This window comes from Haplochromis burtoni, unplaced genomic scaffold, assembly GCF_018398535.1.
Source record: "Haplochromis burtoni strain Fernald_Lab_line unplaced genomic scaffold, NCSU_Asbu1 Contig_48, whole genome shotgun sequence".
NCBI classification, from domain to species: Eukaryota; Metazoa; Chordata; class Actinopteri; order Cichliformes; family Cichlidae; genus Haplochromis; species Haplochromis burtoni.
This window is the reverse complement of record NW_024582409.1, coordinates 2,055,800-2,079,826: the sequence shown is the minus strand read 5'-3', so window position 1 is coordinate 2,079,826 and position 24,027 is coordinate 2,055,800. Positions and strand designations below refer to the sequence as shown.

Below are 24,027 nucleotides of genomic sequence, written 5' to 3'. Positions count from 1 at the left end.
ACCAGTAATAATTAAGCAGCACATTTACTGTGTCCAGGTCCAAATGCATTTACTTTTCAGCTGTAATGTAAATAATATTAGGTAAGAAATTTTAAAAAGAAGGTTGCTTTTGGGTAAGAAAAGGTGTTAAGCAATTTATACATGAACAGTAGAGGCAACTCTAGAATGGAAAATGGACCCGTGGGTGTGCTAAATTAAAGGAAAGGTCAGCAGTACACCGACTCATGTCAAACAAAGTTTTGCCAAGTCAAAGGTTCTAATGCACGAGGTCTGAACCATTAAAACATCAACAACCAACAGTCAGCTGTGTAAAGCCACAGTGGAGGAATGAAATCCTTAGCAGGAAAGTCTGTGTGTGTATTATATTTTGAGCTTCTCTCCACGTGACTTCCTTCCTCTGAAACTGTTGGCCATCCCCAGAAATAAAAATGAGATTGCAGAGTGTATGAAAGTCTTTGGTACCATTTTGCTGCTTTCCTTTGCTCTCTGTGTCTCATGTCACATGTGCAATGACTGTAATTATTTCGTAAAAATACTAAAAACTGTGTCACAGGGTGAAGTTGTAAAGACTGATGGCCACAGGTAGGAATGATTTCCTGTGATGTTATGTGGTAAGCAAACTGGGACAACATCCTCCTTTCTAACACCACCATCAAAAAGTCAAGCTCCACACCCACAACATTACTGGGCTTTGTGGATCAGTTTGTTGAGTCTGTCTGATGCTTGTTACTTTCAGTCTGCTGCCCCAGCATACCACAGCGCAGCAGATGGCACTGGTCACCGCAGACTCATAAAGCAGCCACAGCATCATCCCACAAATATCCCACAAATATCAAAGGACCTCAGAAAATCCAATAATATACCATGGCATGAAGCGTTATTGCTGAAGAAAACTTTCAAAATGATTAGAGCTACTTTTAACAAACCAGTTGCAACAAAGTGAGCGCTTTATGTCAAGTAACAATTTTCAAGAAAATGTAACCAAAGTCATAAAATCTGGGCATAATTTTAAAGAGCTTATTATATCCGATAACTGGAAACAATATACTGCATGAAGATCAAATTCTTTAAATGTAGAAAGTCACTCTTGCCTCCTAGTTTTTAAACCAATGATACATAATATTTTTCTGAGGGGGGCACAACTTTATAATAAACATCGAATATTAATTTCCCTTTATTAAAGTTAAAACGCCAGAAACCCCCTCTCCCAGCGCCGCCCATGTTTCCTGCTGGAGAGGATGGGTGTGGAGGTACAGTGTCATATTACACACAAACTACAGACCTGTTCAACAGGCGTCTTTCTCTCGTTTTCTGCACCTCCATTGGCTGAGACTAAAACTGCTGCTTGAAACTAGCCTGCTTCCTGAATGGCAAACACTTTGTGTGACAGGAAATAACACTGACAGAACCAAGGTCAGTCACATATCTACTGAAAAAGATCAAAACAAAAACAAATGAGGACAAAATATATTTAACTCCTAGTTGGACACAGTCCAGTTTAGGTTACAAAGGCTGTGGCGAAAGACAACCGGGCCACAGAGGAGCTTTTGAACCCACACTGTGAGTTATGTCTGCTGGACAGAAAAACACTCCGCGAGACCCTACATGTCAAAGTGGAACTGTTTGTTTCTCAAACCCTTTGATGAGTGGTGAGTAACAGTGCAAGCTCACACTGCAGCTGGGCTCTATTTACTGCTTTATGCAGAGACTTTCATCCGGTCTTCTAATGTATTCATGTACCTATGCAGGTAGGTTTCTAAGTTAAATAACTATTTTATTTGTCTGCACAAAGATGTTGAATCAGACTGGTCTCCAATTCACGAAGCAGCCTTTAACGGACGTCTCCTCACCCTGCAAAAGCTCATTGATCAGGTAGAGTTTAACTGAATATTGTAAGTTGTGCTAAAAGGGAAAAAAAAATTGCCTTCCCATAATATTAGATGTTAAATAACCATGTGTTTCTCACTATGATGTGAAACCTAAGGCGACTGTGTCCTCATATGGCAGCTTGCTTTCCAAAAGTTGCCATGTGCATCTACCTCAATGACTCTACATGTGCTGTGTTTTGTTCACAGGGTGCATGTGTAAATCTGAACACTCTGGATATGGTCTCACCCCTTCATGGGGCGTGTACACAAGGTCACACGGCTTGTGCCAAGCTTCTGATGGAAAACGGTGCAAATGTCAGTAAAGCATCATCATGTGGTGTTGGTTTATTTGTGGTTTTTGGCTGAATTCATGAGAATCTCAAATTTAAGACGGCATGTTGTCAGTTTTTGCTTGAAAGAGACTCACAGTTCGTTCCCAAAACAACCATGTCAATTATTGCCAATATTCACTTATTGATGGGAGACTGCAGTAAGATTTTAACCGAATACACAGCCACGGTCGTGCATGGACAATAACTCATTAACAAACAAACATCAGCTGATATAAAGCCAAATTTGTCCAACCACCGTTATCAGAATGAGAATCAGAGTCAGAAATTTTTAATGATCCCTGAAGAAATTATGTAGTCACAGTCCTTCTAAGACAGTAAGAATAAGTAACTAAACAAACCAAAACATGTGTAAATATTTTTAGTGATTTTTTGATTCATTGTTAACCTTATTGCTATATCGCCATGCATCAGGTAAACAGCTCAACTGTGGATGGAAAAACTGCCCTGACAGAAGCATGTGCTCAGGGGCACGTGACCTGTGTATCGCTGCTTCTTCAACATGGAGCTGCTTCCCTGGGGACCAGCCAGTCCAGTTCTCCAATTCATATAGCTGCAACAAAAGGTTCGAGGTCAGACTCAGATATGTGAAAAATCTATCCTGGCAGAAGTCCCAAAATCTCTTGAATGGCAGGCAAAAGCAGATTTTTACAGCAGAACCTTTCAAGAACATTTCTTATCATTGTGGTGATTTCTGTTTCCTCTCCCTAGGTCATCCTGAGTGCATTGAACCTCTTGTTCAGTACGGAGCAGATGTGGATCAGCATGTTGACGAGTTAGGAACCCCTCTCCAGATTGCCTGCTCCAATCAGCATCTGAACACCGTGAGGAAACTATTGCAGCTGGGTAAGAAAGCTTCTCATTTGAACTTTTATTGCTAAAAGAATATCCATTCTTCCAATATCTTATCAATTGGTGGAAGACTTTGAGAGCTTTTCAATGGCAAAAAGAGAGTGGTGCTCCATTGTGCGATATTCAGAGTGTAAGTCTAGTCTAGTGTTCAATATTTTATTGAGAGAAGTGTACAAAAATTTGCGTATAAAACCCTTTGTGGCTGCAGACAGAGCTGTGGAAAATTAGATAAACCCCTACACACAACATCACATGAGCCAGCATTAGTAGGGGTTGAAGATTGGGTTTATAGAGCAGAGAATTAATTATCTTATTAGACCTGTTTGGTGGAGGCTAGCTGCAGGGGCTACTTTAGAAACTCTTGTAATATCATAAACATTACACACAATAGCAGTACAGGTAATGTAGAGGCTGGATTTTAATAACAAGAAAGGTATATAACATGGAAATATGTGCCATGCTATGGTGCTGCGCAAAGGTTTCAGGCACTAAAGTGAAGATGTCTTGCAAAAATATCATCAGTACTTCAAACCTCAGTGTGCGGTAAACAAACTCAAATCATATCAACATTTCTTGTACCAACATGGCTTTTAAGACAGTAGATCTACTCTGTATATTTGCATGTACTTTCACAAGCTACCTTGCATGTTGCGCTAAGAAACCACAGTCCTCTTGTGGCTTCAGGTTTTGTGTTTTTTCATGTAATCCCAGGCTTGGAGACTCTTAGCATCTTTTGCAGGACTCCTTGTCCTTATTCTTGTAAATTAAAATACAGCAGTTTTTTCCTGACTTGGGTTGTTCAACTGTTCTAACAAAGAAAATCTTTACCTGAACCACAACAAAAGCTTTATTTCATGTAATGTGGGGACATCATATTTGGCCTTTTCTTTTCTTCAGGTGCAAATGTGAACAGCAGCGTGTCTGGGGACTCGCCTCTGCACATGGCCGCCCGTCAGTCCAGCCCTGAGTTGACATCCGTCCTGCTTGAACATGGGGCGGATCTCTTCCTTAGGAACTCAGAGGGCAGGCAGCCACTGGACCTCGCTCCGCCCAACAGCCTTACAGAGAGACTTCTGAAACAAGCAGGAGGTAGTTGAGACTTTGCACTCAAGACTTTGCACTGGGCTGGTGGCGCAGCAAGAAGCTAACCATCTATAACGGCTCATGCTTCTCCCCTGAGTGTCCCCAGGAGTGTCTCCTCTAATGCAGCTGTGCCGACTACACATCAGGAAAGCTGTGGGCAACAAGAGGCTGGGTGCGATTTGTGACCTTCAGTTACCCACAGAACTGATAGAGTATCTGCTCTACCAATCAGACCCAAGGGGAGATCTTAATGCGCTGAAATTCCTCAACCCTGCAACCTCAGATTTTGAGTCTTAAAAGTTTTTGGTCAATAGGGGGCAGACTTGTATAATCTTACATGGTGGCAACAACGTCCTGGTTGATGATGAACCACAATGTCGGAATTACTTTCAGTGAAAGATATCCTATATCTTTGTTGCTTCCCTCAGGAAGGGAGGCTGGATGGGAAAGACATCAATTAGTCTTGATGTTTAATACAGGTGGATGATGCGCACAAGCTACCAGACGTTAGGCTACTAAAAAAACTCTTTTTTTTTTTTTTTTTACTCCTTTAAGTTTTTGTTCATAGATATTTTATGTTTCGCTTAGAAATGTGTTGCTCTTAATAGTAAGGCAAATAAAAACGCACTACTGAATGCAATGATTCCTGTTCATACCTTTTTTATTACTCAAGTTTAAGACAAATATTCTAGTGTTAAGATATCTTACTAATGACTTACTGAAAACGCTGTTGCACTCTTAAAGAGTACATTTGAACAGAAAAACAACATAATTAGAAGCACAATGGATAAAACTAAAATACCCGAGCCCAGAAAAAAGTGAACTTCCTGTGTTTATCATGTGAATTAATCTTATGTCATCATTTCAGTAAAGCCTATTTTTACATAAACACAATCAATACTCTTCTGTGTACCTGACTAAAAAACTGGGCCCTTTATAGATGCTATAGTAAAGATGCAAGATTCTGTTTTTCTTGTGTTGCTCTATGAGGGAACAAGAGCATCAAGATAGAACAACACTGTACACAATGCAATGACTTTTTCTTAAAGGTCACCACTTATGGCTATTCCCTTAAGATGCAATGAGTAGAGGCAGTGGAGGTAGACGAGTTTAAATACTTGGGGTCAACCTTTCAAAAATAACCGACAGTGTACGAGTGTGGTGAAAAAGAGACTGCAGGGAGGGTGGAGTGGGTGGAGTCGAGTGTCAAGGGTGATTTGTGACAGAAAGGAAGCAGCAAGAGTGAAAGTGAACATTTACAAGATGGTAGTGAGACCTGCTATGATGTATGGTTTGGAGATAGTGGTGCTGACAAAAAGACAGGAGGTAGCAGAGCTGAAGATTTTGATTGGGAGTAACCCAGAGGGACAAGGTTATATCAAAGGAACAGCTCAGTTTGGAATTAGACAGGAGGGGAAATAGATATACTGAAAAAAGGGTGCTGAAGATGGAGCTGGAAGGCAGGAGGGGGAAAAACAGCATAAAGAAGATTCATAGATGTGGTGAGAGAAGACATGCAGAGTTGGTGTGACGGGGGAAGATAGGGTGAGATGGAGGCAAATGACCTGCTGTGGAGACCCCTAAAGGGAGGAACTGAAAGAAGGGAAAAAAGAAGATGAACTTATCTCCATTCCCCAAATCCAGTATTGACAATAAGCTGCTGGTTTCACAGTAAACATTTGTTCCAATGCAGAAACGCCCATAGTTTTATTCAAGAATGTCCTATAACCAGGAACTTTGAGCAAGGCATTACTTTGTAATGCTTAGTCCTAGCAGCCTGTAAGCTTGTCAACAACCTACCAAGTAAGCACTCACTGACCCTTGACCCATATTTTAATCAATACATACAACAGAACAGGAGCCAGAGCAGAAAAGAGGCTTATACTAGAAGTAAAAAGCAAGAAATGACTAAAGCAGACAGTATGACTGGGATATGGATGCATTTTATGCATCTATCATTTTTATTGGAAATGAGTAATGCCACTGTATCAAAATCATTGATTTCAACAGGTCATTTACAGATGATGAAGGAGCAGAATGTACTGCTCCTTCACCTCTGGACATCAACATGATTTTATTCAATTCACCCACAGCCTTCTTGTTGAATGCGGCACTCGTTAACTCCCCATTGATCCCTCTGTTCCAATACGGCGTCCGAACTAAATCGTCACCCCCTCAAACACTGCATTAGCGCCCGGGGCCAGGAACACACGCACGCACACCGAGTTTCGATTTAACTGATCTTTAATGTGAAATCAATGCTACAGAGGAGTTTCTGTCTTCTGCAGCTGCTGGAAAAAAAGACGTACAATATCCACAGCTTGCAATTAGTGATATCTCGAAAATCAGATGAGGCAAGTCTGTCTGGGAATCACCGTCATATGACCACTTGAATAATTTCCCACTCCAGTCATCCTGGCTGTTTTTGGACTCTCTGCTATTCTTCTGAAATATTTCCCAGTTCAGTCACGTGCTGCATGGCACTCAGATGCACTCCAAAAATCAACCAAGCTATGTGTGATACCAAAGCTTTTACTTTTTTCCCCTCTAGAGGCACACACTCCATTAACCTCTATCCATTTTTTTTTAAAGTGCATTGGCACTTTTTACCCAAATAGTGCAGAATGCACTTCTTAGCAAGGATGCAAGTTTTACATCCAATGCACATTCACTTAAAGCTATCCTATACCTTCTAGAAAGCGCATACACGAAGCTTTCACTTAAAGAAAGACAGCATATTTAGAGTTACCTCTAAAATATTAAAAGCTAGAGATGACAAAACACGATGTCATGTTCAGGGAAACAAAATAAATAAATAAATATTTTGTGGCATGTGAAAGCTGCCCAGTGTTCATAATGAAAGCAGGATTAGTTTACTCATTAATGCATGAAGAATTCTAATCACCCCTAAAATGTAAGCAGCTACCACTGACTGTGAACAAACTGCAAGTTGTTAAAGCCAGGCAGCCCTTATGTGCACACATCTAATAAGCAAACCGCGATCACTCCTCGCGCCGCGGCTCACATCCTGATTGCGCCGAGCTGGATCTTGTTATAGATATCAGCGCTTCCCACTAAGCTACAAGTGGGTTGTGCCGTGTCCTTGCACTCGCCAGTAATTGCTTTGGTAATTTTAGTTTAGTTCAGTGTTGGGGTAATTAAAACAAATTGAGGAGATAGTGTAGACAAAGATCTCTTGTGGCTCCTTGCTCGGAGTGTGGAGAAGTTTAGTGAGGTCATATGTTGCGATGTTTTCAATTAAGCACCTCTGTACTAATGAGGGTGCTCGGGAGCTTGAATATTTATGCAAAACAAGGCTGCTAAGTAGCCAAAACATCTATATTTGATCAAATGCTGGCGTTTTGAACTCCACAAGTTCATTTTTTTCCTCTTATTTTTACCTGAACTGATCACAAAGACAAAAGCCTTTTGATGTCAAATGAAATTAGATAAGGTGACCAAAGGTGTTTATTTTGTTTATATTTATATCATGTAAAAAATTATACAACGTGTTTGAAAAAATAACTAATACTTTCTACATATTGTGACTGTTGCAATTAATTTGAGTAAATTACATTTTTCCATGAGCAATATTAAAAAGCAAAAACAAAAAAAAAACAACAAAAAAACACCAAGGAACTGATGTCACATCATTGAATCTGACTGTGTCAGAAAAAGAGAATCTCTTCATTTAGTTTTACTCCACAACAACTCACATGTCCTAAAGTCAGCCCTGCTGACTCTCCATGATAGCAGCTTGTGGAAAGGGCGGGAAAACATCAGATGACCGCCAATCAGGAAGTTCAAACGCGGCCCCGCTGGAACTGTGTATCAGGAATTTACAGAAACAGCTGATGGGGTGCCGTTGCACATCAAGATGGCTGCTGAGCTGTTCCCAGCAGGTGGAGACACAGCAGGTTTAGCATCACGAGGACTACCACCAACACAATGAGAACCTTCTGCAACCACAGGGTGTTGTCCAGCTTCTGCTCCAGCCGTGAGGTGCAGGCTGTGACTCGCATTAGCTGGTGAGACAAAAACTGGTTGAATGACCTCGTTTATGCTTCTAAAGTGTTTTTCAAACAGGTCGTGGAAACATGTGTGCAGGGAAAACAGGAACAGCTAACTGTTACGGTAAGAACCTCTCTTTGCTGACAGAAAAATTTTAGAAAATGAAGTCAGCATGTTCTCCATGTGTCTGCGTGGGGATTCCAACTTCCTCCCAGAGTCTAAGAGCATGCATGTTAAGGGTGATTCTAAATTTGCTGTAGGTATGAATGTAGCATGAATAGTTGTCTGTCTCTCTGTGTTAGTCATTTGTGTGATGAACTGGAGACCTGTAGTGGATTTACCCAACTTTTCACCCTACTCCAGTCTGTGCTGAACTGAATAAATGGATGGATGGATGGATGAGTGTCTGTTGCTTAAGTGGTGTACACACAGGTAGACATGTGGCGACCAAAGACCAAGAAATGCCAACAAAATACAGGCACTGTTAGCAAACTAACAGTTAACTGTTCCCACGTTAAACTTGAAAGATACTGTTGATTGCCATGTGACAGGGATGTATATTCATTAGATGGTTACCAATGGAGCCAGAGTCTGAAAAGTCTAAAAACTGACCAAGATTTCTGTATTTATTAATTTTTTACACCAAAACTCACCGCTATATTTAACTCCTGCTGCTCGATTGGCATTGTCTCCATTGGGTTATCCTTAAAAGATTTAATTGCTGGTTTAGCACTCTCCAGAACATGACAGCGCAATCTGTAGGAAAGACAATCTAATTAGTGTAGGATATCAGGAGGATGCAATCATTGGTCCACAGGAGTACTGTGTGGCAGAAACATAGTCCATCTTCATTTATTTCCATCATTTTAGACTTCAGTTAGCAGCTGTAATCCTTGTTCTGTGCTATACCCTTTTTGAGCTCAGCACAGTAGCACACAAACTAGTTTTCAACTTAACTGGCCCTACAGCTCAAAGCTGATATCCAGCTGCAGTGTAAGTAGGTGGAGTTCCACTTCCACCACCTTTGGGATAGGATCCACTTTAGGGAAGCAGCTGAATGATATTGAGGCTGTTACATTAGCAAACTGGCAAGTGAAACAGCTGGTAGTGAAAATGAGACAGGAAGGGCTGGGACTAGCAGGTTAGTTGTGAATTAACTAGAAAAAAATAAGTCAGACAAGGATTTCTTCTTTCTCTCAGCGAATTAAACGAGCACAGAATCTAAAATAAGCTGCCAAATATACTTGGGAGGCATGCCAAAGTAAAAGCTTGGCATTACGTGTGGCCAACACTTCACTGCAGACCTGTGTTCCATGATTTTGGTTTTCGGTACTTCTTTCCAGAACTGTGAAAGATCTTGTGATCCAGCATTTTCCATCTCTGCAGCCATAATCAGAAACCTGTCCTGTGGAGAGGCCTGAGAACCTGCACAAAATCAGGCAGAGAAAAACAAAAAAACAAAAACATTAACGTAAGCACAACTCACCGAGACAGCTGTTGAAAACTGAATAATTCGATTTTTGTTTCAGAAAATGCAAAAAAATAATTTAAATTGCTCTTAAAATCAACAACAAAACTAGTGCAGCTGACTGATTTGGTTCAGACACAGAAACAGAAGGACTATGTTCACAGAAGCCAGTGTTAGATGTGACAGTTTTGGGGAGAAGAAACCCCCCGCCCCCCCCCACCACAGCATAAAAGCTGGGAAAAAAAGTAACCCAAAATAAGCTGCACTGGTTCCTCTGAGCGAGCTATGTTCAGCACATCATAACCTACAGCTGACATTTCGGTGCTTGAAGGGCACAAGCTGTTTCAACTCACGCAGCACTGTCAGTTGTCTGATGGTTTGTTTTGTAGAGATGATTCTTTTATCAGTCTTGAAATATGCATGTCAGGCAGGAGAAAGTGGCTGCCTGCACTTTAGGAGGGTAATACACTGAACCTCTTGATTATTCTGAGGTTCAGCATTTAGAAACATCTGCTATGAGAAGAGTGCAGAGCTTAAGTGCAATACCTCCATGTAGTGACACAACTATGTCTACTGAAGCTCCTGGCTCACAGCAGCTGCTGCTCGGCTTCACTCTATACTTGTCGGGCGCCGTGGTCCGCACCTGTGAAGACATGAGAGGAACATTTAACAATGCTTTTTTTTCTGTCTCCTCAATTTATTGAATACATAAACGCAATAGTTAGTCTGTGAACTGTGAGATCAAAGGGAACTGGTGCACGAATTAACTGTAGCAAGTGCCACACGCTTTCAGACTCACCTTAAAGGCCACCTGATTTTTGACCACATTGTTCAGGATAATTAAGCTTTTCTTTTCAGTCTCTCCAGAACCAAAGCTGAGCTCCTCTGCAGGGCTGAACATAGAGATAAAGAGCAAAAAAAACCCTCAGTGTGTAGCAGGAACTACATTAGACTGCTACATAGGTGGAAACCTGAGACACAATTTTATTCTTTTTTATTAAAAATGTAGCCAAATGTTTAGACAATGGAAACCTCTAACAAATTACCTTTTCCAGGATTTTATTTAACTGAATGAAGAATCTGCTTCTTTAATTCACTGTAATTAATTGTTAACAATTTTATCATTGAATTAAAAAAGGAAACATAATAACAGAACACTGTGGTACTGAACGAGCATGGTAAATCTAAACCAACCTTTACTTGTTTACTGTCCTCTTTAGCCAACCTAAACAAGTTATGTTACCAGCGCTCTGCTACAGCCCTTTTGAAAGTTTTATGACTTGTTCAACAAGCTTAGCTGCAGGGCAAAATCCGGCTGTTTTGTAAGTTATAAGGAGGAGACTTCAGCATGGGTTGTTTTTCCAAAGTCTGTTGTGTACCAGAATATCAAGAACACTGATGTTACCGCTACAGGAAAATATATTTAAAATAAAGCAATCTAACTTAGTATCCGGAATCAAGCTGTCCATCTTACTAGAGGGAGACCTCCTGATATTATGACTTGGATTAAAAAATATGAAATAAAATGAATCCCTTCTAGCATTTGATTTAGAGAGATTTGTATAACGTTGCAAAGGAAGGAACGAGCCATAGGAAACCTGTAAGGGGTCACGTATGCTTTGCTTGTCGTTAGCTCACACAGTCTAACTTGGTGATATATACATGCAGCATGCGATTTGATGAATTTGGCCTTGGTGCACATTGCATACTTATTACAGCGGGATCATATTATCTGCTATGCATGTATAAAGCTTCTCAATGATGCAGCTTGGCTGTTTTATGAACTAAGACCGCTAAGAACAAAGATTTTTTTCCCTTTTTTTCCCTTTTCCATGTCCCTTATGGCAGGGAAAAAGGAAAAAAGAAAGAGAAAAAAAAAAAAGAGTAAAGCATGCTTGATCTCAAAGTGAGTCTTTGGGCTCTGCAAACCTCTGGCAAACACAAGATCAAAGACCCCTACTCTCTCCTAAAGCCCCCAGTCTCGAATGAAGGCTAACACAACTCCCAAACATAATTGCATTTAAGGCTCATTTTAATCTGTTTATCAGTATAATTCACAGCCCAGAGCTGTCAAAATCCTCACATCAAAGCTTTAGCTTTGTAAACACAGAAATCAACAGACATTATTCATGAAAATGAAGAGTACATGAAGAGTACACGTTATATACGCAAAATATTTACCCACGAAACAACCAGATCATTATGGGATTGTTGTACTCCATACTGAAATGCATATCTTCTGAACTCAGCATTCTATTTGCAATTTAATGAAGGTTCAATTAAAATATATGTTCTGTTTGACAATGTGTAGGAGGGGGACTAGCACACCTTTCTTGAAGATAATTGATCATTTGCCAGTGTTTCTTACTAATTAGCATAACACCAATTCATCTCTAGTCGATGAGCAATTGACTGTCAGCATCCTTAATTTCTGCCTCTGTTTGAACAGATCAGTTGAGCTATAAAGGTACAAAACATCAATAATGACTTCAGATGCAGTTAATCTTTTTGCATATGGCTCTTCAAGACATAGACGTGTGAGTCAACTGGTTATACCTAGTTACACGTATATTACAGCAAATCTTCCTTGATGTAAGGGTCCTGAACAAGCTTTGGCATGTCTTACCCAAAGGGAATTGGCAGAAATATTGGAAACATGGGACAGACTCATAGATGAACCCATGTAAACTGTGTAGAACATCAAACCAGTTACCTTTTGGTGACCAGATAACACTTCTGGCTTTAGGTCTCCCAAACACAATAGAGTTGTCGTTGCAGAACAAAGAAGCTGGCTGGTCTGTGTATTCAACCCAGGTCCACATCAGCTAGACTGATGCATACAGCCAACCTTTGCTGTTTGCAGTTAAAACTGATTCTGGCATGTTTGCCCGGTTAGTGCAGTTTTTTTTTCAGGCTGCAGGGAAGAAGGCCAAGCAAATTCTGAAGCAGCTTAAACAACTAGGCTGGGTGCACCTGCAGAGAAGCAGAGTATGCTAGGTGCAGATCAGACCCCAAGAATGTTTTACGTGTTTGTTTAGGGTGAGGTTCATTTCTAAAGCTAGTATATTTTTAGTTTAGCTTGTGTGAAACTGCAATTGAATCGTGGTCCAGAGTAAACAAATAGAATTAATATTGGTCCATATTGGTATACTCTGGTGTGGTGTGGAGGTTGTGATAGCAGAGGTGGGAATTTAGCATGATTTACAAAATTACAAAAGATATATATAGTATTAACAAAGGGAAGGAATCTGCAAAAGCAATATATGTATATGTATATATATATAGTCCTGATCAAGTTTAAGACCACTTGAAAAATGACAAAAAAATGCTATTTTGCATGGTTGGATCTGAACAAGGTTCCAAGTAGAGCTTCAACATGCAACCAGAAGAAATATGAGTGAGACAAAACATTTTTTGAGCATCCAATTTATTGAAAACAACACTTAAGTTTAGGACCACATGCCTTTAAAAGGCCAAATCTGTGCAAAAATGTGGATTCATTGTCATTTTCTGTCAGGTAGTCACACTGTCATGACGTTCTGATGGCAAAAGCAAAAACTCATTCCCTTTTTGAACAGGTCGGGCTGCTGAACTGCATAAGCAGGGTCTCTCGCAGTGCGCCACCGCTGCTGAGGTGGGACGCAGTAAAACAGTCATTTGGAATTTCTTTAATGATCCTGAGGGTTATGGAACAAAAAAAGTCAGGAAGACCCCAAAAAATTTCACTAGGACTGAGCCGGAGGACCCAATTGGCAATAATTTACCTTGATGGTCCTGATGGCTTCCAACGTTACTGATCAGCAGTTACTGATCAGCAGATCCCACCTGAGATTTTTTTCTGCGTGCCACAGTGGAGTGGACGCCATAATGGATAGAGCTTCAGGAGGTGCAGGGGCGTCAAACGGCCGCTGGCTATGCACAGATTTTGCAGAGAGCATCCCTCATGACTGAGGGCCCTCATCTGTGTGGTAACAACTGGGTTTTTCAACAGGACAACACTGTTGTTGCATTTTGAAGCGCTACTTAAGATCCAACCATGCAAAACATGATTTCTTGCCATTTTTCAAGTGGTCTTAAACTTTTGATCGGGACTGTATTTCTGCAGAAATGTTAACCATGGAAACAGGAATGCCTATTAGCACATGAATGTGGGGATGCTCCATTCCTGGACAGTATCCTACTCAATGAAATTTAGTAGTTCATTAGGTCCATTTAAAAGTAGCTGATAGTGGAATTCCCATAGTAGTAACCCCCTCCAAGACATAATACCAATAATTATGGTATTATTCATCAAAAGAGAAAAAGGAAGCGCTGCAGGGCTCTAAAGGCCTGTCTGACAGGTGATCTTCATTAGGGTACCAAAGAAAGGAGGAGCTGCTGAGGCACATCATTTTTTAATAAAAATATTAGAACAGAATATTAGTTCTATGTTAGGTTTTTCCCATGAGCTTTGTGTGATACATTCAGTAAATGTAAACACATAAAAAGCATTACAGTGCTGCATGACCCGATGGCTGTTCCCTGAATATGATCTCGCCATGTAGTCCACAACACTGATGATGCAGAGTGACATTCAAAAAGCTTTCCAACCCATCAGTTACTTGTCAGTCTGCAAGACTTCATGGTTACTCCCTTAAGGTGTGTTTGCAAAAAGCTAGTTTGAACATGAAATAATCTACAACTAAATGGCTGCAATTGTTCTGTCATTACTATTACACTGCTCAGCAAGCACTTAGCTACTGGGATTCTGTTACCTGTATTTTAACGAATTTTATTTGGTGATTCCTAATCTGAAAGCAGGTGCTATATTGCCACTGAAAATACACTTTCTACATGTTCATATCGACTTTTTTTCTACCAAATTTGGCTTTGAGCGTGTGAAAACATTTTGAACAAACAATATCATGGAAACCTGAATACAAGCATGATGGGTGACTTCTGTTGGTTCTTCGCAAAGAGAGATGGGCGTTGTGCAAATTCCCTGCTGACCCGGCCTCAGGATGTCTAGAGGCAAGAACCAAGTGCACCCAAATGAGCGCACCAGTGATCATGTGCGCTTCACGCAGAGGGAGAGTGAGGGATGAAAAGCAGCAGCAGAGCATGGCAGTTGTAGTATAAGCGCAAAAGCCAAGTGGCTGCTCATAAGGGGTCGTCTTGTTGGGGTTTTATCTCACATGTTGTATGGTCTTGAACAGTGTAGTATTAGAATACAAAGGGAAAAAACAGCAGATGTCGCCTGCCTGTGACAAAGTTATGGGAACTCTTAAATGGTAAATGGCCTGCATTTGTATAACGCTTTTCTAGTCCCTAAGGACCCCAAAGCGCTTTACACTACATTCAATCATTCACCGATTCACATACACATTCACACACAGGTGATGGCAGCTACATTGTAGCCACAGCTGCCCTGGGGCGCACTGACAGAGGCGAGGCTGCCGGACACTGGCGCCACCGGGCCCTCTGACCACCACCACCTTAAATTTAGGTGTCCAAACTAATGCAATCTTGATGAGTTATAACCTACCTAACATCTAACAGAGAACCTTTGAAGGTGGTCAGCGGCTTCCTGGCACCTTTGGTCCTGGCGCTTGCATCTCCTTTATCGTTGTCCTCTGACCTCAAACTTTGTTCCAGAAAATTTACCTGAAAGAACAAAAAGCATTTGATTAGAGAGACACACAATTTTTGTCATGTGACCATTATCTGTTTTTTTCCCCCTAAAAATGAAATGTGTGACCTTTGGCATTCATACAGAGAAAGCCGTCATTGGATTCATGTACTGGCATTGATGAATAGTTTTTTTAAATGCTCAGATAACGCAACTTAATATAATTTTGCATGGGAAATTCCTATGATGATCCCTGACCGTCGTTCCACTTAGCCTCCAGAGGGAACACACAACCACAATTAGCATGTCCATGAAGATGAGGAACCAAAAGTGATCCACAAACTTGTGACTTCTGACAAAACAAAACAAACGAAAGTAACTGAGGAGTCACAAGATGACTCATATACAGCTCATAACGTCAGCAAATTGCTTAAACTTCGACCCAAATTATTCACACAAATCTCAAGACCACACACCAGCTGACAGGATAGACGTTTCAAAATGGTTGCATAAATGGTAGTTATTTTAAAGTAGGTCAGTTCAGGAAATGGATGCTTCATGGTGTGTAAAACAGTTTGTGCAGCAAGCACAGCAGGTGAGGAATCGAGGGGGGAAAAGGGGCAAAAGTGAGCAGACTCTACACGTGACAGTATTTTCTGTGACTCAGAGAGGAAGGGAGCTTAATTTCATGGCTGACCATCATGCAACTGCCAGAATGAAGACATCAACCGCTGATGAAATGTCTCAATTTATTTATCCATTTAAAGAGCAAGCTTAACAAAATGAAATGCGAGTAGAAAAATGTAAAACATAATCAAGTTTGAATTAAAAAGTGAAATGTTTTACTGTCTCATACAGATAGTGTTTAACAGTTATTTTAGTGATAATATCATTGGCATTATTTCTACTAGATCCATACTCATACAAAATGTCATTACTTGTTAAAAAGAAACAAAAGGTAATTAATTTTGAAAATTACATTTAAAAGGAATACACTGCCATAGCTGGGTACAAGGAATTAAACTAAAATTACAGAAATATGTGATTTCTACACATTTTGTAAGGCACAGAAGGGACTGACAAATATAATAAAGTAAGAGCTGATCGGAGTGTTTTTTGGTGAAACAGTTCATATCAAGGCACAAAATAAGATTCTCTGTGTGATTAGCAATGCTAAATAACAAACTTAAAAAGAGATAGTGTTAGAGGACAAGACACAGACGGCTTTTGTGAAATGCTGCCTCAAAGGCAGGCAGGATTAAAGATTTAGTGCTATGGGTTAATAAGTTGGTCTACTGTAATATAACAGTAATTACCTTGGCAGTTTTTTAAACTAAGAAGATACAAATAATGTGAAACTGCTAATGATCAGCAGTGAGTGTGCTACGCTTTCTCCACAGCTAATTAAACTGTGAAATGACTGTCCCACTTGGTTCGGCGTTTACAGGACATAGTGCAAATGATAAGCTTCTCATTATTAAGCTGACATGCCTTGATAACAAGGTCAGAAATGTTATGCTTTCAAACGGAGGGTCAAATCGAAATGTAAGGTCCAGGACAGGTCAAGGGATGAACATGTCCAGGGGTGGTGATGACATCAGGAGACTGTGAGGGAGGTGCACTCACAATAATTCGACCCACGTGAGTACACCTGCCTTTCCAGCCTGCAGAAATCTTCCGGACATTGAGCTCCTTGTGTAGGCGAAATCCTACACTTCCTTACCACATCCAGCCCTTGTTTCAAAACAGAAAGAAACTCAATTAGCTTTCTGAGGCCAAAAAGTTGTGCTAGTGATTACTGGTATCCAGAAGAATGCAGGTTGAGGTGCATGGTGCTGATGGAGGAACAGTCTTGTATAGTGACACAAGATGGTTGAGGAGCAGAAACGTCTGCACAAGCACTGAGGAATGCGCTCAGACGGGCTTGAAATTCCAAGAGTTTCCAACTGTAAAAACACAGTGATTCACTCATAGTATGGACTACCAGAAATCAGGTGTAGCAGAATTGAAAACATGATGAACCCTACTGAGCAACCTGCTGATGCACAAGCTCTCATCTTAACATTGTCCACTTCTGATCCCATTCAAGTGCTTTGCTTTTATTCTATTGTGCTTCCTTTATCTATCCAATTTGGTCTTTTTCCAACAGGATAATAAAGCAACACAAAAATAAGTGCTAAGTGGTTATTATGCAGGTGCTGTGGATAATATGCAAACCTTGAATAAAGATGCCCGAGGCTCAAAAGGGAGCGATGGTGAATAACGTTTGCAGACTTAATTTCTAATGGGGTCTGCAACCTTAGGCGAGTGTCAAAATTATGCTTAATAACAGCTTACATGAATTTTTAATTACCATTACAACAAATTACCTGTCAAAGTGGAACCACTACTCTCTCACCCTGAATATTCACAACACCTAAGAAGCCATATTCAGATATTTCCTCCGTGTGTGTAAAGTGTCATCTCAGAGTGATTGTGTAACTTTACTTTGTCAGGCAAGCCTCAAAAATATCTTCAACTTTTCCACAGAGCTGACGCAAATGTTTTGATATGAAACCGGCCACCTCAGAGGCCTGCAGTACAATACCAACGTTTGGGCAATAACATTACGCAATTCATGGGATCTGTGCACGTTTTGATGATGTTATGTGGGGCAGGTTTAGGCATCTCTAATCAAAACAATGGCTGAGAGTTTGAGGTGATCTCACTTGTTACACTAAGGACATTAAAAAGCATCAAACTTGTGACTGGAAATGACTGTCTGATGTGCATATCCCAGCTCTGAAAATCTAAACCAGTGTGGTATTTATTAAAACACACTAATACAATGTAAGTGCAACTTTCTTTAACAGGCGCTTTCAGATAATGAGTATATGCTAAAGTAATCCCTTTGATAACATCCCATCTTCTTCCAGCCAGGCACTTTTTGCATGCTGCTCACTTGAAAATAAGCAAGGTTGACTTGGAAGGGTGGACTTAACACTCATTTGCAAAAGGTGCTGTACAAGAGGGAGAGGGAGGTGATGAGGGCTCCAACACATTCAGTCTTTGGGGCATCTCAGCGATGGTGCTCCATCCTGCCAGGGAGAAGGAATCCAGTTCCAGCATGGAGTGGCTTAAGCAACAAACTCAACAATCTTTTAGTTCCTTGTGTGGTTGACAAAGACTGCTGAGTTTGAGTTTGAGTGGTCCATCTGTGATGCAAGAGCTTTGGATATGCCTGCTGCCAATTACATTACAAGTCACCTTCACAGAGGCAATAGGTAGCAGCTCAATGTTTACAAAAATCAGAACCATTACCTGCTGGAAAGGAACCCAATTACATGTTGTTACCTTGTGTGCAGTTTAAAGAAACTGAGTGAAAGAAGGCACAGGATGAAATAATCAGTGACCAAACCTCACCTAATCTCCCTAGAAGCAGAATGCTTCACTACCCAAATCTAAAAAATGTTCAGAACTCAGTCTCAGCTGACATCGCGTACGTATTATTGTAGGGGCTATCTTACAATATAAAGCACCTTGAGGCGACTGTTGTTGGGATTTGGCACTGTAAATAAAATTCAATTGAATTGAACTTGAGAGCAGCTACTCTAATAACAACAGAAACACTAATCCTGCCAATTATATTAGCATCAGCATTAAAGATCACATTTATTTATAGGCAATCAGATGCGATCAAACTAACTACACATATACTAAGTGTTGAGTGCCAAAGTACAGACTTGCACAACACCCAGGGAGCAGTTTTACTTTATACTGTTGTGTAATTAAATTGTGTACAAAGTTGAAATTATTTTTATCCACTATTTTTTTTCCTTTGTTAAAAAAAAAAGTATATTAATAACTAAAATGGAAAGAAAATGTACCTTTTTGGGCTTTACTACAACATCTGAAGTGAAGCTGGACTCAAGGGCATCTTTAACATCCAAGTCACCTTCTTTGCTCTCCCTGTCATCATCACTAACAATGGGCCCGTTGTCACAGATGGGTGTTTGGAAGTCATCGTCAGGAAGAGGTGGGTAACTATACTTGAAGGAATCCTAGAACATAGCCAAATAGGTTAGGTCACCACATGCATGGTTATTAAAGAGTAACACTTTTTCTAACAGATTAATCAGTAAATATGATTTTGGTTATGTAAACAAAGAAGCAAAGTAACTAAACTTGTGTTTAATATTGAAAAAAGTTAGATTTCTTCATCACTGGCAAGAAAACTAATGCAGATACTGAAGGGAAAAAAAACAACATTTAACCCAGTGTTGACCTTAACGCTTCACACTGCATTTGAATCCTAATCTTCTACATCATGGTCCACTTAACATGTTCCACTGTTACTTTCTAATAGGTCTTTTTAGATTCTATACAAAATGGTAGCATTCACCTGATCAGCTCTGAAAAGGACTTGTGACTCATGAAGTTTCCCATCACATGTTAGATTTTCTAAAGCCTAAAATCAGAGCCCAGAGGGGGTAGAAGACTCTAATTCCCTCTCAGACGACTTGAATTACAACCTGCTGAAAGATTATTATGGATTTTCTTTTGCTAAATCACACCCAAACCATGTGGCCTACCCCAGTTTTTAATATTTATCACACTATAATCCCACTGGAGTATTGACCATTCCATTGCTAATGCATCTTTTGTTAAACTAATTAACGCATAATTTAAAACCATTTTAAAAAGCCATAACATACCGTTCCACCCATGTGAGGTGGCAAGTACTCGGGGCCTATGTATGTCTGGACCTCAGATTTGGATGCAAACCTAAGTTTGCTGATTGCCTCTGGACCCAACCACGACTTCACAATCTTCCACGCAGCTGTAGCAGAGGCAAATGTTTTATTGTTGAGACGTCAGAATCGTAAAAACTAGTAAGGACTGCTTGAAATTTGGAAGCCACAGTCTTACCATTCAGAATCCAAGGCATATCCACTATTATCATTTTGGCTGAAATGATTAAAAAAAAGAAAGAAAAAGGAACAAATTAGTAAGAATAATGTTTCAAAAGATCCAGATGACTTACATGACTTTTGTAACTTACATAAAAACTTTGGATAATATACTTTGAAGCAATTAATGATGTACTTCACAAACTCCATGTCCTGAAACACAAAGTGGAAGAAAGAAATTTGTGATTAATACCACACAAAAGGCTTAAAAAATAAAATATGCATCAACAAACCCCTTTTGCTGGGGAAATTTTTTTCCCTCTCTTAACAGCCTCTACATCTGAAGCGACCCACTTAATATTATATGGAAATTCATTGCATGCTCCCCTTCTGAGTGATCCCCTGCTCAGCCTCTGTCAACCATTGTCAGAGAAAGTCTTAAGCACGTTTTTTTCTCCATTTCTGAACGGCAATATTTTTTTTCACAAAAATTGAATCTTTTCCATCTTGCTTTTTTATGCCATTTTGCCATTACTTAATGGTAACACGCACATTTAACCCTCAACTTTTATCATTACACAATGCCTTAATTACACAATCCTGCAATCCTGCTAAAATCAAGTTACGTAAAAAGAGCTCCCAAATGGCTCAGATTACAGTGCATTTTCTCAACATAAATAATAAAAGGGCTTCTGATTAAAGCCCCTTAGACAGGCACAAATTTTAATCTCCAACTCAAATGTTCAGTCACGCTTTAAACAATTTTAGATAAATATGAAAAATCTTAACCTCACTGTTTTATGATAATTTAAATTATCAGACAAACAGCAAATACGTCAATAGTAATAACCCCTATATCGCGGCTCAGCTTTACAATTGGCTAGAAGCCTCATTGCTATGCAGGAAATTCACTCCCAACCCATAATGAGATCATACTGGCTAGCTTTGCGCTGGCTCATACTGTGGTTCAACGGGCCTCAATAAAGCTGCTTTCCAAACTGATCATCTAATCTACTCATTTTATACAGGAGCTGCATAGCTATTTATTCTTTTTGCCTTGTTTGTGTTGGTTTATTCGTCTTTAATTGAGCAATTTTTCTAGGAGAGAGCCAAGCCAATGAAATAAACTCGCTGACAGAGCCCTCCATCAAGGAGCCAATGCCTGTGACACAGCGAGCCTAAGGATTAGACGGCCCGCTCGAGCTGACCATCAGGATTTGAAGGTTACTTTAATCTCTAACGTGTAATACCATTGAGGAGTATCAGCCCCTGCAAGTCCACAACTCAAGAAGCAAGAAGTATGAGGAAGGTAAACAACATTGCAGTGACAGTAACAGGAAAGCAACAGACTTATACCTTAGAGGAAAAGACTGAAAACATAATGTGAGTTTTGAAGACCTGGATTAGACTAGAGCACGAACTGTAAATTATTTAAACACAAAAGACTTCCTCTTAAAAATAACTTTATGGACTTACTACATTGCTGAGGCCAGAGTCCGTCATGTCAAACACAACGGTTAGAGGCATCCCAGGTTCCTTCTTTGCATACCTCTCCAGCCAAAAGGCCACATACTTTTTCTTGTCTATGACAGTCTTTGCATCCTTGACATGCAGCTTTACCTTAAACCAGACTAAAACACAGGAAACAAATTTTAAGTTATCATATTTCATTTGTATTTTTTTTTCTCAAATTGGGATCAAACATTTTTAGTGGGAAAGATAACGTTTCTAACAAATAAAGGCTGAGCTGAAGCATCTCTTTTAATAGAGCAAGTGCATACAGAGTTTGTTGCCCTCTTTGTCATAGCCATGGAGGTAGACAGCCCCAGTTTCGAACATCCATCTGGGAATAGTGCTCTCATTAATGTCTGAAACACACATGAGGACACTCATTACATTGCTATCCAGTGCTCTCATTCAAAGAATAACAATATGCAACATGACATTTTAGGCAAAGGGAAGAATCTGTCTTGTATCTTTTAGACTACTGCTGCCTTTAATTTCTTTGCCTCAAGGCGCAGAAAATCTTTAATTTGATTATTTTGTGTTACCCTAGTTCTTAACAAATAAAACAGCATAAAGTGTATGAAATATACTGTGCTAAATTTCTGAATCACTGCATGGTCCTTTAGAGAAGGTCACTAATTTGCCACATTTTAAGAGTATTATGAAGTCTTGCTATTAAGGTACCTAGATTCCCAAAAGTAGGTCTTTCTAAAACTTCCAAAATTGATGGAAAATAGCAAATTTTCTGTTAATGGATATAAATTCACCCCAGCCCCCCCCCCCCTTTTTTTTTTTTTTAAAAAAAAGGCAAAATCCTTGAATACCTTGTAGACTTTACTGAAGGAAACTTTCTAAAAACAACTGTTGACAAATAGAATTTGCTATTTAAAAAACAGACAGTTACTCTGAAAAGTTCCTCACAAGAAACAGTGGGGATTGTTCTTGGGTGTGTGGAGAAACTGGCGTTTCCCAAACAATGATGTTCTGTCTGAACTAATGCCAGGGAAGCACAAAGACAAGCAACGGTTTGTACTGCAGGCTTATAGACATCTCAAAATGGTAATGTCAATATTTTCACTTTTAGGAAGGGCTTATGATTTTTGGGGCTCAAATATAATATGCATGTAGCACTGGGAATCGAACATTTTCCTAGTATTGAAACTATAAATTGTAAGCATTAACAACAGTGAGGTTACATTGTTATACTGTGACATAATGCATATCATATCAGCACCTTACCATTTACCCCATACTCTTTTCTCCAATGAAGACTTTCATCAATCATTTTCAAGGCATCATCAACATTATAGATCCTCCATGTCAGGTAGCCCTCCACCAGACTGTCATCTGTCTGAAGCCTTTCCACGTCCCTGGGGTCATACTTCTCTGTTGAATCTGCAAACATTTACACGCAGACTGAATCACATGACAACTTCAAAATCGGTTTCAATTTCATAGACTTAAACTTTCCCATTTAAAATTCTCATAGACCCACAATGTCCACATTGTGCCGCAAACTCAAATAAAGCCCCCAGGAGGCCATGGTGTGACGGCTTAGCCTAAAACTAGTCTAAAAACTAAACTGCTACTCGGGGCAGTAAAGAGCTAACGCTTATCTGGGCTCTGGGTATTCGGGTCAACGTTTAAGCAACAGGGCGTAAAGTAACAGTTAACTATTTAATGTACAATATCTGAATGTATGCAAGCTAGATGACAGCAACCAAAATGCATTCAAAAGCAAGATATGTTATTGTCAGCTTGCCCGCAATAACTGTGCTACCTTGGAGCAACTCATTGTTGAATCTCTGCCTTGTCTCCTCGATTTTCTTTTCAAGGTCCTGTCAAAACAGAGTTGGTTCAGGTTAGAGTCGTCTTTGGCTTTAATCGTATAGTCATTTATGATAATAAATGATAAAAATAAATAAATAAATAAATAACGGTTATCAGCGATACCTGCTCTCCTTCGTGTGGCTCAACTTCAGCCATGTTCAGCTGTCCACTGGTCTTTGGCAGTTCCGTGTACTGAAAGCGAGTTAGCTGACTGTTGTTTGTATGAATCAGTGCGAACTAACTGGGAAACTGACGCCCTGTCGTTGCCATGTTGGCTCTACCGGTTTAGCCACACCTCTTCGCGTGGCTGTTTGTTCGTAACCGAGGGAGTGTTGAATTGTGTCTAAGACCCGTTTAAAGCCTAACTACTCATACAACAAGTCTGTTTAGATAAATGTTCCAGGTAGCGACACATTTCAACTTCCGTGTCGGTGCATGGCTGTTTCGCTTACAACTCTCACCCACAATGCATTTCGTCTGACAGGAAGCGTTCAGAGACCGTTGGCGCGCTACTTCGAGTGTGACCTCGGTGTAAACAAAAGTTGACACAAGTAAAATGAGC

At 40.0% G+C, this 24,027-nt stretch overlaps 2 protein-coding genes across 2 annotated transcripts; one reads left to right on the top strand and one right to left on the bottom strand.

Moving 5' to 3' along the window:
• Positions 1–1,278: 1,278 nt before the first annotated feature.
• Positions 1,279–4,778, top strand: LOC102308668 (ankyrin repeat and SOCS box protein 9). The gene is made up of 7 exons (XM_005921356.3): positions 1,279–1,649; positions 1,793–1,872; positions 2,076–2,183; positions 2,633–2,783; positions 2,930–3,064; positions 3,968–4,159; positions 4,260–4,778. The coding sequence occupies exons 1-7, from the start codon at positions 1,568–1,570 to the stop codon at positions 4,448–4,450; spliced, it is 939 nt and encodes a 312-aa protein (XP_005921418.1). The 5' UTR covers positions 1,279–1,567; the 3' UTR covers positions 4,451–4,778.
• A 2,825-nt stretch (positions 4,779–7,603) lies between these two features.
• Positions 7,604–23,861, bottom strand: mospd2 (motile sperm domain containing 2). Its single transcript, XM_005921364.3, has 15 exons — positions 23,589–23,861; positions 23,416–23,473; positions 22,875–23,030; positions 21,911–21,997; positions 21,606–21,760; positions 20,282–20,342; positions 20,149–20,187; positions 19,935–20,059; positions 19,107–19,280; positions 15,157–15,275; positions 10,432–10,525; positions 10,179–10,275; positions 9,469–9,589; positions 8,818–8,920; positions 7,604–8,178 (listed from the first exon to the last, which is right to left on the bottom strand). The coding sequence occupies exons 1-15, from the start codon at positions 23,619–23,621 to the stop codon at positions 8,026–8,028; spliced, it is 1,575 nt and encodes a 524-aa protein (XP_005921426.1). The 5' UTR covers positions 23,622–23,861; the 3' UTR covers positions 7,604–8,025.
• Between the last annotated feature and the right edge of the window lie 166 nt (positions 23,862–24,027).

Excerpts from the sequence above, each read along its gene's own strand:
- mospd2 (XM_005921364.3), bottom strand. The coding sequence starts at position 23,621 with ATGGCTGAAGTTGAGCCACACGAAGGAGAGCAG. Across the intron at positions 20,343-21,605 it reads ACTCTGGCCTCAGCAATGTA|GACATGGAGTTTGTGAAGTA; the intron begins GTAAGTCCATAA and ends TTTGTGTTTCAG. Across the intron at positions 10,526-15,156 it reads GGTTCTCTGTTAGATGTTAG|CCCTGCAGAGGAGCTCAGCT; the intron begins GTAGGTTATAAC and ends CTCTATGTTCAG.
- LOC102308668 (XM_005921356.3), top strand. The coding sequence starts at position 1,568 with ATGTCTGCTGGACAGAAAAACACTCCGCGAGACCCTACATGTCAAAGT. Across the intron at positions 1,873-2,075 it reads TGCAAAAGCTCATTGATCAG|GGTGCATGTGTAAATCTGAA; the intron begins GTAGAGTTTAAC and ends TTTTGTTCACAG. Across the intron at positions 4,160-4,259 it reads ACTTCTGAAACAAGCAGGAG|GAGTGTCTCCTCTAATGCAG; the intron begins GTAGTTGAGACT and ends GAGTGTCCCCAG.